General features: G+C 40.8%; 1 protein-coding gene across 2 annotated transcripts in view; it reads left to right on the top strand.

The window, feature by feature from the left end:
• The window catches only part of OSBPL6 (oxysterol binding protein like 6), a 207,483-nt gene that overhangs the window by 127,317 nt on the left and 66,035 nt on the right, over nt 1-14,131 (top strand). For both annotated transcript variants that reach the window (XM_028123062.2, XM_028123077.2), the window contains exon 3: nt 9,585-9,677. In XM_028123062.2, coding sequence (XP_027978863.1) covers nt 9,585-9,677 — 93 coding nt within the window. The remainder of the gene's footprint in view (nt 1-9,584; nt 9,678-14,131) is intronic.

The raw sequence follows: 14,131 nt of genomic DNA, 5'->3' as shown, positions 1-14,131 counted from the left end.
GAGTTTATCTTACATTATTCATCTTCGTAGTTTGGAGAGTATGAGGTTTGCATTCATTGAAATACATAGAGGGGAACCAAACTTCTTGATCCAACATGAATTATAAAATTGATGAGATCCATGGTTCTTCATTTCGGGGTTGATGAGTCATTGTGCTCCTGTTTAGCTCCTAAATACTGCACCATATCCCCCACTTCTCCTTTTTCTCCCTCCCTCTCCTCCAAGGATAAAGAAATGATAGATTTTCTGTTGTACATTTAACATTAATTAAGACTTAAGTCCAGCCACTGTACCAGGAATTGCTAGGGTTCTACCTATCTTTCAATTTAAAGTGCTGGTGTTTAAAAACAGTTTCAAGGGTAGGGATGAGACCCTCTGTACGTTGCTTATTTTGAAGAATCAGTAGTAGGAGCAGTGAAAAAAATTCCATGGAATACATTTTTGAAGTAGCACATTTCTGAAGTCATAAGTTGATTCAGGTTCTAACCCTTTGCTGTACACAAGCAGATAGAAATGCGTCTGTTACGTGAGTGAGAAAAGGCTGTATGCTAACTGAGCATGCTTTTTAAACCCTTTAAAAATACTCAGCATACAGACTTGCGTTTGAGCTTGCCAGTGGTTTTGTTGTTGTTGTTAATGTGTGTTCTCTCTCAGATTTTCTAATGTGTGTTGTGAATAACTCAAGAAGACCAGTTCCTTTTGGGTTCCTTATTTGATTTACTTAATTATATATTAAGTACATTCTAACATTGCAAATATTACCATAAGTGGGTAAAATTGGTCTTCTGAAAATGTGTCCTGTGCTTTTAAGTTCCACAAATACAAAGTACATTCATTTTCATAGAAATTCAGTATCATTTCTAAACCAGAAGTGTTTTTTCTTGTGCTAACAATGATACAAGAAGGAAAAGTAAAGGAGTTTTTTTCTGCTTAAAAATATATAGTTATTGAATTTCTAGCTACATGAAAAATAAAGTATGGTTTCAAACTGAAGAAAAAAAAAGAAGTATAGGGGCGGCTGGGTGGCTCAGTCTGTTAAGCATCTGCCTTGGGCTTGGGTCATGGTCTCTCAGGGTCCTGGGATCAAGTCCCACATCGGGCTTCCTGCTCCCCCCCCCACCTCCACCCCTGTTCGTGTTCTCTTTCATTCTCTCTCTAAAGAAGAAAAAAAAAAGAAGTGTACATAGGGGCACCTGGGTGGCAGAGTCGCTTAGGCGTCCGACTCTTGATTTCAGCTCAGGTCATGATCTCGGGATTGTGGAATTGAGCCCTCTGTTGGGCTCAGTGCTCAGCACAGAGTCTGCTTCAGATCCTCTCTCTCCCTCTGCCCCTCCCCCTTGTGCTCTCTCTCTCTCAAATAAATAAATAAATATATTTTTTAAAAAGAATTGAATGTATATGTGCATTGAAAAAAAGCTGAAAGCAAATATAGCAAGATATTGAAAAGAGTTTGTTGCTGGTGTGTTTTTTTTTTTTTAAGATTTTATTTATTTATTTATTTGAAAGAGAGAGAATGAGAGATAGAGAGCACGAGAGGGAAGAGGGTCGGAGGGAGAAGCAGACTCCCTGCTGAGCCGGGAGCCTGATGTGGGACCCTATCCCGGGACTCCAGGATCATGACCTGAGCCGAAGGCAGTCGCTTAACCAACTGAGCCCCCAGGCGCCCGCTGGTGTGGTAGTTTTAATTTCTTTTTTCTTTTCTGATCCATTCCCCCCCCATTTCTGCAACGAATGTTTATTGCTTCTATAGCAAAAAAAAATATGTCATATCTTTTGAGTTATATTTTGTGAGTTAATGTGTGTACATATGTAGCTTTAAAATAGTATTTTGAATATAGTAAATATAAATGTCAGCCATCTTAATAATGAAATTGTAAGCCTTAACTCTGTAAGTCAAAAATTTAAAATTAAATGAATATGTAGGATATGTTATGTGGGAAACTTGGAGCAAGGTTTTAAAGCCATCTTTGAGGTGCTAAGGCAGGAGCTGGGCCACCATTTCTCCTCTTAACTACCTGTATTTATCTCATGGCAATTTAATTTGTTTGTTCTTTCTTTTTTTTAAATTTTTTTAAGATTTTATTTATTTATTTGAGAGAGAGAATGAGAGATAGAGAGAGAGCATGAGAGGGGGGAGGGTCAGAGGGAGAAGCAGGCTCCCTGCTGAGCAGGGAGCCCGATGCGGGACTCGATCCCAGGACTCCAGGATCATGACCTGAGCCGAAGGCAGTCGCTTAACCAACTGAGCCACCCAGGCGCCCTTGTTTGTTCTTTCATTCAGCAAATATTTATGGGTACATAAAGGCAAATCATAGATATATCTGCTCTGAGTTCACACAGGTGATCAAAACAAATTAACTCTGCCGTAAATACACATACATAAATGTTAAGTAGATACATACAGGATTTTTTTTTTTTTTTTTTTTGCTTTTATTGCCAGTAAGATGTGAGGGATTGTCATACTGAAAACGTTTGTTCTGGGTCATTTGAATAGCCTTGTAGAAAATTATAAATAGCCTTGACTTTAGTGTTCTGTTCAAGTCACACATAACTGCTATCTTGCCTTTTAAATTAACTCTGCATGTTTCAGAGCCTTTGCTCTTGAGGTGACCTACTATTTGTCCCTGTTATTTGCCATTTGTTTGTAATTGCCGCAGTGAAGTATGATCCGAGTTGTGGGGTTTTCAGTGATTTTGTTAGCGTGTTTGTGAGTTTTGAGAGGACAGGTAAGAAGCAAACCCCCCAGTAAGTTCTGGTTCTAGTGCTCTTTGTAAGCAACCATGGGAATTAAAATGCTGTTTATTCACATGTTCTTTACCACTTCATAGTCAAGATTGCTGAACTACTCTCGGCTGTCAATGGACCACTTGAGGAAAAAAAAAATCCTGATGGTATTTCTTACGATGCAGAATTTCCAGCCATACGCCAGTTCCATGTGGGGCTATGGCTTTTGGTTCTTAATAAGTTTCCTCTTTCTACACAAAAGGAGTCAAGACTGTGAGGACTGCCACGTCTCCCTACAGAGCTTCCCAGGGGTGCTGTGTGGAATTTCCCAGCCACTATTTCTAACCTTTTCTACTTTCATTCATTTCCATGGCACTTATATGAAGATTTATGATTAATGCAATTCTGCCATCTTTCAGTGAAAGTAAGACCGTTATTACTATAAAGAAAGTAGAATTACTGTTTATTCAGGCGTGGCCTTCTGGCTTTGGTGATTTTAATATTTTATGCTATTCCAATAATAATAATAAATAATATTTCCTTGCGGGAGTTATTAAGAAGCCAGCAGGCATGTCTACGTGCCTCTGCTGCTGGGCTGTTCAGAAGGGTGCAGGATCTGTATCACCTCCTGGTGCCCTCACTCTCTTCGGCTAGCACGCATCTCGGGCATCTGTCTGCACTCACGTGGTCAGCTTCCTCAGTGAGTTCTGATGCTCTGGTCAGGAGGTGCTGCTGCCTACCATTACTAGGCTGACCAGCTAACATGATTGTCATGTCAGGTATGGATTCTTCACTCGCAGATGTCCTACCCCGCCAGGGTGTTTGGATACCTCTTTCTGTAGCAGTAAAAATACTCAGGATTCCTAAAGATTTATTCTTAGAGCACTTACCACAGAGATGTCAGCTACCATTTATTAAATGCCCATGGTATGCCAGGCTAGCACTATTGTATACCCTGGGTACCAGCTCTGTGCCTTGCCATGTCTTCTAAGGTAGACATTGCCACCCCCATTTTACAGCTCAAGGACTCTGAGGCTGAGAGAGGGTCCTGATTTGCCCAGGTCACATGGTAAATAGCAGCATAAGGGTTGGTATGCTCATCTGTGTGACTGCAAATTTATATTCTTTTTTCTGCAGCCCTGAAGGAAAAGCTAGCTGGCTTGCTCATAGTTCTTGACTTGGAAATGAACCTTAAGGCTGCACCATATTTAAGAGTGCTCTAATCTTTTTTTTTTTTAAGATTTTTTATTATTTATTCATTTGAGACACAGAGAGTGAGAGAGAGAGCATGAGCAGGGGGAGAGGCAGAGGGAGAGGGAGAAGCAGGCCTCCCGCCGAGCAGGGAGCCCGATGCAGGGCTCAATCCCAGGACCCCAGATCATGACCTGAGCCGAAGGCAGACACTTAACCATCTGAGCCACCCAGGCGCCCAAGAGTGCTCTAATCGTTTTTTGTTTTGTTTTGTTTTACTCATTTCTGCCTCTGCTTCCACGAAAGGTTGTAGTTGAGGATGGCCTTTGATGTGTTCAGTTAGTCTTGAGGGAATACACTGCTTGAAATTGCTGCCGTTTTGCCATTTAATGTTGGCTTTAATTTCAGTAGAAGGCAGTGCTTAAAAGCTTGGACGCAGAGTAAAATCCCGATTCACATTCCAAATCCAGCACTTACTGACCCTGTGTCATTAATTTAACCCCTTTGTGCCTCTCTCAGTTCATTCAGCTATAAAATAAATGTCATAGTCATTACTCTGAGGCTTTTTGTGAAAATGGAATGAAATAATCCATGTAAAGCCTAGAGACAGGGATTCAGAGAACACCAAACATCACCCTCCGCCACCACTGTTCTCATCAGCACTATCACATGAAGGTTATGAGCATCACTGAAATAGTGTTGCTGTGTTAAAATTAGATGTAACTAGAAGAGACACAAGCCTCACAGCCAAAAACCTGAAGAAGAAAATACTTTAGAAGTTTATAAACCATTTTAGGTATTTTTCTTTGAAAATATTTTACATAATTCACAAATATCAAAATAACTTAGGTATGATCAGCAGATGAACAATTTCAGTGGCAGTATCATTCAGAGAGCAGTGGGCCTGTTCTCCTTATCACTGTCCTAAATTTGTATGAAAAGTGAGTCTTTGCAGAAATTTGTAGCCACAGCCTCAAACAGTTACAGCAGTTCCTGTGTGTCTTCGAAATGCAATGAGAATGAAGACAGACCTCCCAACCTAGGAGACCCGTTCAGCGGATCTTGTGTGCTTGCGTTTTGAGAATCACGTTCTCCCTCTGTGGGAGTTGCACCAAATGAATTCTTACCAAATTAAAGACCTGTAGTGACATGCGTGTCCTGGACTCCTGGCTTTACGCTAAATATGCATCCGTTCTCTCTGAGCAGGGGGAATAACGGGCAACTGAGTACTGTCTCTATGTGTTCTGAGTTCCTTAAAAAACTGACCATCTAGGTTCGTCACTGTCACAAATGTACCACTCTAGTCGGGGAGACTAATACTGGGGGAGACTATGCCTGTGTGCGGGCCAGTGGTATATGGGAAGTCTCTGAAATTTCTTCCCAATTTTGCTGTGAACGTAAAACTGCTCTAAAAAAAAAGGCTTAGAGAAAAAAAAAAAAAAACAAAAAATACACTGACCTGAAAAGTTGTAATTTTAGTATTTGAAAGGAAACTTGATTTTAAAAGAATAATTAACAACTTTATGTAATCCTTTATTTAACCTGCTTATATAATATGTAATAACACCTTGAAGATATTTGGCATATGTTTCCACGTCACCATGAAAGAATATGAAAATAGCCAGCTTGTGAAGAAAAGTACACAAACGTATAGCACCGATTATGATCTTAAAGGAAACCTTATGAAATGGATTCGGTTTGTTACTGAAGATGTCGCCACGTTAGATTTGACCCAGCCATTAGCTTTAAATCTACCAAACAAGAGCACTGTGGTTAATCTACTGGATGTTTCACTTTTAAAAGTTAAGTTCTTTAAAATGTTTTCAAAAGCTCTATCCCTTTGGAGCTGTGATTTTTTTTTTTTTTTTTATAATTCCAGTATGAAGCTAGAAGGCAGTTTTATGCCTAATCATGTGTCAAGGATTGCTAAGGGACTGGTCTCTAAGATTAATCAGAGCTCACTGAAAAACTCCAGAAATTATTGACTGGCCGCAGTGTGCAGGGTCTTGTGCTAAGGGTGGGTTGGCAGTAGAAGAGGTGGCATACCAAGGTGAAGATGAGCTGGTCTCTGCCTTCAGGGAGCACCCAATCTAACTAGAGTCCAAGACTGAGTATGGTGAAGTTTGGAAACTGTCTTCTTTTTATTTGCCAATATTGAAAATATAGCATTCAAATATTTAGATATTTCATTATAAATAATGAATGGGTGGCTCAGTCAGTTAAGTGTCCAACTCTTGGTTTTGGCTTAGGTCATGATCTCAGGGTTGTGAGATCAAGCCCCGCATTGGGCTCTGAGCTGGGTGTGGAGCCTGCTTAAGATTCTCCTCCTGCCCCTGCCTCCCCTCTTAAAAAAGAACAAAAACAAATAAAACAATCAAAACAAATAACGAATGGTTATGTGTATGATTAAATAACCTCAGGGATATGCTTTTGGCTTTAAACTCCATGAGTGTGAAGGTAATTCTTAAGGTAGTGGATTAATTTTTTAGGATTGGGTAATAAATAATTGGAGAGACAGCTATAGGTTCTAATAATATACAAATATAAGACTGCGCAAGTTTGCATAAGAGCTTTTGGCTTCTTCATTATCATTACAGAAGTTAAATGAAATAGCTTATTTTTTGAAGCTAGTGGCAATAATAATGAGTATCACCTGGTAGTTTTATCAATTATGCTTTAATTTTTTAGTAAAATGTATACATACATTTGTGGTAAGAAAACACTTATTTACAATTTCTTAGTTAACTTTTTATGATTATCTGTGAGTTGGCAAATCAACGTTTGGGGCTTGTATTTTTCACTCAGCTTGAATGTGTACTATATTGTACTATGTTTGAAATAAATGAACCTCTTTTCTTCTATAATAGAAACTGTTTTGTAAAACCAGGTAGAAAAAAACCTAACATTGTGTTATTTGTCACAGATACTGCAGGAGGTATTTTGTAGATTCTTTCTGGTTTGGTCGCTAACCCTTCTGATTCACAAAATCCTAGCAACATTTTAAATATTCCCAGGTATCTATAGAGACAAAACTCATTTTTATCAAACTTTGAATATCCTTAATTGCTCTTCTATGTCTATGGCTTGGTTTGGAAATTAGAGGATTTAGTTTCCTTCCTCTGGCTAAATTCCTGGGTTAATACTTTATTTCCCGCCTTATAGTTGCTAAGGTCAAGTTTCTTTCCAAGTTTTGCTTTTCTTATCATGTGTATTTGTTGGGGGTGGGGCCAGGGAGGCAACGTGAAGGTTGAGGGTGGAGGAGGGTAGAGGAGGGTCCTTAAAGAGAGAGGCTCGAGCCAAATATATTTCACTGGACAATTTAGAGTAAGTAAAATCGGTAACCAAATGGAACAAGGGTTAAGACGCAGGTTTACAAAGATTGATTCAGCCTTATTTGGGTTTTGGTTCGTGGGCTACCTTTTGAAAATCACTGCTCCAGAAGCTAGGGGGGGTGGAACAATGGGTGGGAAGTTTGACCTTTGCTTTTCTATTTTTCTATGTTGTATTTGAATCTTTTATAATGAGCATATATTAGTTTTGTCATTTTAAAACATAAGAAAGAAAATGAATGTTGGGTGGAGGGACGATTACCCCCCAGAAGAAGATAATAATGTTTTCGTTTCAACAGCAATAAAATTCTCATTTTAGTTTCTATTTATATGATCTCAGAATACATCTAAATTTTAAATTTAGCTGATATGTTTCTAATAGGATCCTATCCAAAATACCAACATGAGCAAACAAATAATGCAAGTTCCCGGGCCTTTGCTCCCTTTTTGTCTGTTAAAGATCTGAGCACACACTACCAGTTTTTCCCTCCGTAAGATGCCGTTGCTTTTTTTTTTTTTAAGGTAAAATGAAAACAATGGATAGAGTCTGACATACTTATTCGATAACATGTCATAGATATAAATGGCACAATATAATTCAGAATCCACTAACATTTAATATCATTATCATATATCTCACTTAATGTTTACATTAAACTCGTAAGGTAGCTCTTACTATTCTCTCCTTTTCCAGAAGACAAGGAAATAGATGCGGAGAGAAATTAAATAATAGCCTCAAACAAGTACTTAGTATGTGTCAGAACCCAAGTTCAGTTCTCATTTCATCTGACTGTAGGCCAGTGGTTTATCTGATTTTGCTCATTTCTCATCCGTTTCTCACTCAGCAGATCTGATGATTCCTGCCCATCAATAGCAGTGTTCCTCTCTGGGGTGAGAAGGTGGGAAATTTTCCCTGGGGGCCCATCAGAATCTATGTTTGGGATGATATGTGTAGATTGGAAAAGATGCCAGAGATAATTCTGCTTCCCTACCACCTGCCCCAATTGACATCCTCTGCATTACCCCACACTGTACCATGATAGTTTGATTTTAGTCAGTACTGACTTTAGAATAAAACTTCTTTTGGCTTTTCTATTTAATAACTCTGTAAAAAGCGTTTTTTTTCCCCCAACAAATTTATCAGGCAGTTCGTTTCATGGAATATTTCTGGGTTAGTGTATTTCCTTTTCCCAGAAATAAATCATGCATTATGTGGGGTAAGGAACTCTTTTTTTTTTTTTTACTTTTTTTTTCCATCCTTTTAAATCTAAATTCAATTAATTAACAAATAGTATATTATTAGTATCAGAGGTAGAGTTCAGTGACTCATCAACCTTATATAACACCCAGGGCTCATTATATCACACGCCCTCCTTAATGTCCATCACCCAGTTACCCCATCCCTCCTACCCCCCTCCCCTCCAGCAACCCTCAGTCTGTTTCCTGAGATTAAGAGTCTCTTATGGTTTGTCTTCTTCTCTGATTTAGTCTAACATTTTTTCCTCCCTGCCCCTATGCTCCTCTCTTCTGTTTCTTAAATTCCACATAGGAGTGAGATCATATGATAATTGTTTTTCTCTGACTGACTTATTTTGCTTAGCATGATACCCTCTAGTTCCATCCATGTTGTTACAAATGGCAAGATTTCATTTTTTTGATGGCTGAGTAATACTCCATTGTGTGTGTGTGTGTGTGTGTGTGTGTGTGTGTGTGTGTGTGTGTGTTCTGCATGAGTTGCCTGTTCATGTACTTTGCCTATTTTTCAGTCGGCATGTTATCTTGCTGATCTGTGAGTGCTTTTTATAGTCTGTAAAACACATCTGCTGTTTATTGTATTTGATGAATTGTTTTCTTCTCTGTGCATTTAAAAGTTATTACAAAATATTACAATTATAATTATTTCATAAGGATTTTAAGAAACTCTAGAGACAAGTGGTATTAAGACTCTGGGCTTTTTGGATACAGACCTTCCTTTTTGTCTGTTGCCCTTGGAGAGGTAAGCAAATATTTGTATGTAAGGCTAATTGAGTGGTATATGTGCATTCTCATAAAGCTGTAAATATGTTGAGACATGCTCTGTGGTTTTTTAAATCTGTATGATCTCTGACCTTTTCTCCGAGCCTGAAACCAGCACTGCAGCAGCATATGCCGAAGAGGGGAAAACCAAATCCTGTGCTGATATTTTTCTCACTGTTATTGCTGCCTTTGGTCTCCTCAGGACCTTGCCATTGTTAACATGGCTCACTGTTCTTACTGTGATCCGTGTGATCTCACCCCCCAGGCCCATCCGCATGAAAAATGGGTTGTCTAATCCTGGGCTGTATTTCCATGTGTTTTCAGAGTATCCATGTACTGGAGAGGACTGCTTCCTCCAGCACCGAGCCCTCTGTCAGTCGGCAGTTGCTAGAACCAGAGCCGGTCCCGCTCTCCAAGGTCAGTGACAGGATGTGGTGCTTTCTCGGATGGCATGATGCCTGTTCGGGGGCCAGTGGAACTGTAAACAGGCCTTCCACCTGACTCCCCTAGGGTCACTGTGATTCCTCTCGTAGGCCTGCGCTGCCACGTCTTTCCGCCTCCAGTGTGTAGGCTTTCTCTGCCCGGTATAAGGGAGGAATAGATGAAAGTATATTTTGCTGGGAATTGCAGGACTACAAAGATCCAAAATACCCTTTTAGTTTAGAGGAAGAGAAACCATTGTCATTCTCCTGTTGGAGACATGAACCACTATTTCTACATCAAGCTAATAAAAAAAAAAAATCACTGGGTCGCGCAAAAAAATCACAATACTAACAATAGCAGCAACAGCTACCATGATTGCCTGTGCGCTGTGTTCCAGGCACGGTGCCAGGTGCTTAAATACATGATCCCATTTAACAGAACCCTTCCTAACAGCTCCATGCACTGTAGGTATCTATTACGTTTACAAATACAGAAACCGAGGGGCGCCTGGGTGGCTCAGTCGTTAAGCGTCCGCCTTCGGCTCAGGTCATGATCCCAGGGTCCTGGGATCGAGCCCCACGTTGGGCTCCCTGCTCCGCGGGAAGCCTGCTTCTCCCTCTCCCGCTCCCCCTGCTCGTGTTCCTCTCTCACTGTGTCTCTGTCAAATAAATAAAATCTTAAAAAACAAAACAAAACAAAACAAAAACCAAATACAGAAACCGAGAATTAAGAACTTGCTCAAAGTCCGAAAAAGCTGCTAAGTAGCAGGGCAGGGATCCAGACGTAGAGTGTTTCAGTTCTACCCCACCTGCAGGTCCAATAGCACCTGCCTGGAGGGGTTGTTGGACATTCAGAGTCCCAGTCTTCCCCTGCCATCTGGCCTTCCTCCCTCTGAGCTCCAAGGAGAACACTGCAGACTACCGATGAAAACCTCTTCAGTTTAATGGAAACCAGCCTTCCTTCCCTTCAGCCTTCTCTTCCTTGGACTGGGGAGACTAAAATCTAAATTCATTTATGTCTCAAATGCAAAAAATCATAAAGAAAAGTTGAGGAGACGCCATCCTACTCATCCCTACCCCTTGCTCGACTCCCTGCAGTTTTTTTTCAGCGGGCTGCCTCTCCTATGGAGAAACTCAGAAAATAGAATGCATGGGGATTTGGAATGCAAATATAAAAATAGCACTTTATTTCCCCAAAAAAGACTTTGAAATATGTATCACTGATTCTTCCACTCTGCTTTTTCTATATTAAACAGAATCCTTTAAGGAAAGAACACACTTTATGGTATGGAATATATATGCTTGTACTCTTCACAGTTAAAAGATATTGCAAGCTATAAAGTTTGTGTTATTGGACAGGAGTAGACTGCAAAACTAAGGAAAGGGGTTATCAAACTTAATAATGTAGAGAGAAAGAGAAAATAACCTGATTTCTATTTGAATGGCAAACAGAGAGAATGCCTACTTGGTAACTACAACTAGTGATCTCTTTGAAAACATCAGTTCTCTCTTACAGGCAGCTAGTGGAGAGAGAGGATAAATAAATACTGGGGCAGTGGAAGAGGCAGCTAACATTTCTTGAGCACCTACTTTGTCCCAGGCATTAGATCAGTACAGATATTCTCTCACATCAGCCCTCCTCGATGAAGAGACTACTGATGTTCTTCGTGTTTTACTGATAAGGAAAACTGAGACTTGGAGCATAAGTTAGTTGTCCAGAGTCAGATAGCCAGGAGGTGTGTTCCAGAGACCAGGATGGTGAGAGATACAAGGTGAGAGGAGACCTCTAAGGCTGATACACAGAAACGGAAAGGGGAGTTGCCGGTATTAAAAGCACAAATCAGGAGGAACTTCCTGGTTGTCGAACACGGGGAGGCCCTGGGGGATTGGCGCCCCCGCAGAGGGCACGAAAGCTCTACACCCTGTGCCCAGAGCTTGCCCTCTGCATCCCTTCCACCTGGCTGTTCCCGAGTTATGTCCTTTTATAATAAGCTGGCGATCTAGTAAGTACAAGGATAATAATAAAGAGCAAATGCACGCAAGACTTGCTTTGGTTCCTCGTCTCCCACCAAGTGCATCTCTAGTGTCCTTGACATCTCACTTTCTACTCCAGCTACATCCGTCTGCACACATTTCTCTGCCCTAGCCGTGCTCTTTCTCTCCTCCACGGCGGCATGTCTGTTCCTTCTGGAGTGCTCTCCTGCACCTAGCTAAAACTCCTACTCTCCTAAGTCGGGCCCACAGGAATCCTTCTGCAAATGTGCTCCTCACCTCCCTACCCCCACCCACCCTCCGCCCCAGCCTGTCCCTGTACTTACAACATCTCTTACTTTATCTTACATTCTTCCTTACATCAGGTCCTCCAGAAGGAGGACTGGGCGTAGGGTGGTTGTGATTCATTGAGGGAGAGCCGTCAGGAGCAAGGATAAGAGAAGAGGTTAGGGCAGTGCGGTGCTGGCAAGAAGGAGTTTAGGCTGGAGTGCCCCCTTGAGCCTCCTCCCAGGGTGAGCCCGGAGCATGAATTGTACCACAGAGTTGCTCTCACCCTGAGGCAGGGACTTTTTGTTCCTTCGGCTGTTGGTACTCTTGGGTCCTTCAGTAGGTGAGAGTCTTGAGGGCGGGAGAGGCTGAGGTGGAGATGCTCCAGCTGTGGAGGAGGGAGACTTGTGCCCAGGCGCGGAGGCCCCAGCTTCAGCAAGCAGCAGTTCACCGGAGAAGGAAGGAGCTTCCGCAGTGCTCAGGCAGCGGGGGCAAGGATCCACTGGCCCGATACGGGCACCTGGGTCGGGCGCCAGCAGCATCCACCTCGCACTACTCCTCCGTGCTGTTGCCTGCGTGGATGCTGCTAGAGGACTACTACTCTTGTGGTGGTGGTTTTTGTATTAATAGATACCACATCTCTCGGGGCCTCCTGAAATCAGAGTATCCCATCCATTCCAGATACCATGGCATCTCACCATTTCTCAGTCCCTTTGAGAGAAGACAGACTTCTCGGGCACCAGTTGGTGGTGGAAGAACATTGTTTGAAGTACACAATGTCCTGACTCAGGATTTGTTGAAATTCTTTGTTTGGTGTTTTCACCTCCCGAAGCATGTTCCCACACCGCCCCAGCCCCGCCCCCAGCCTTCATGCATCTAGGGTATACCCTGGAGAAAGGAAATGTCTCAAATGAACAGACTGTTATCAGATTACTTTCTGTTTTTAGTTATTATTAGATAAAAAGTGTATTTAAAATTTCTAGAACAGCAAAAATGTTTGTATATCTGACTCAAGTCAAGTCCCAATATGATCACATTAGGGCTTTTGACTCTGTTTCTATTATAAGTAAACCGATGAAAATTAGAGACTTTTTTTTTTTAGATTTTATTTATTTATTTATTTGACAGAGAGAGACACAGCGAGAGAAGGAACACAAGCAGGGGGAGTGGGAGGGGGAGAGGCAGGCTTCCCGCTCAGCAGGGAGCCAGAGGCGATGCAGGGCTCAATCCCAGGATCCTGGGATCATGACCTGAGCCCAAGGCAGACGCTTAACGACCAAGCCACCCAGTCGCCCCCGAAAATTAGAGACTTTAAAACAGAAAATGGGTATCAGTTGAAATTACAAAAAAAATTCTTCAGTTTTCAGAAAGTTACTTTAACTTTCTTAAGGTAGACCTAGTCTACCAAGCATAGAGGTGGGTCATATTAAGCACTGAGATGGACTGTGTTCATATCTTACACACCTTATTTATAACATCATCAGCATTTATAACTGAAATAGGGAGGATGTTTGTTCTAGATTTACCTTGTTGCCTCTTTGTCAGTTTGACAGCTTATTTAACTGTAAGAACTGTATTAGGATTCTTTTCAATTTCTTTTGGCTTTAGTAACATTGGATCAGAGCAAATGGAGTTATTTGTTCGGAACTACTGCATTTACGTTTAAGAAATACATTTTAATTTTTCACCTTTTCTGTCTTATCCCTTTTTTTTCTTCCTCTGTTAGTTAAACTAAGAAAAAAACTACTGTGATAGAAATCAGTAGCCCTAGTGCCTCAGGAATAAGCTAGTATTGTGTTTGAGTTTAATTAGAAAAAAATCCCAAAAGCACTGTACTTATTATTAAATATTTCCATTTTTACAAGTTATCCAGGGTATTCATACACACACACACACACCACATCATATCTATATAATCTATATAAATCTATATCTATCTCATAGGTACACAGACACATCCTGTATATACACACACATCACTTATATATACACATCATATATACACACACAGAATAAATCAAAGATGAACACTAGCCTTCAAATAAGATCTAGCTGAAAATAAAAATGTTATTCTAGAGATGCTATCTATGGATAAGGCTATTAAAAATAGAAATGTCATTAAATACAGCTGCTATCTAAGAACAGAGAAAGCTCTAATGAATATATTTACACATATATGGAGAGTTATTC

This window comes from Eumetopias jubatus, unplaced genomic scaffold (assembly GCF_037043125.1).
Source record: "Eumetopias jubatus isolate StellerSeaLion01/CBP00866 unplaced genomic scaffold, mEumJub1_p1.0 scaffold_3, whole genome shotgun sequence".
NCBI lineage: Eukaryota > Metazoa > Chordata > Mammalia > Carnivora > Otariidae > Eumetopias > Eumetopias jubatus.
This window is presented reverse-complemented; position numbering and strand designations above follow the sequence as displayed.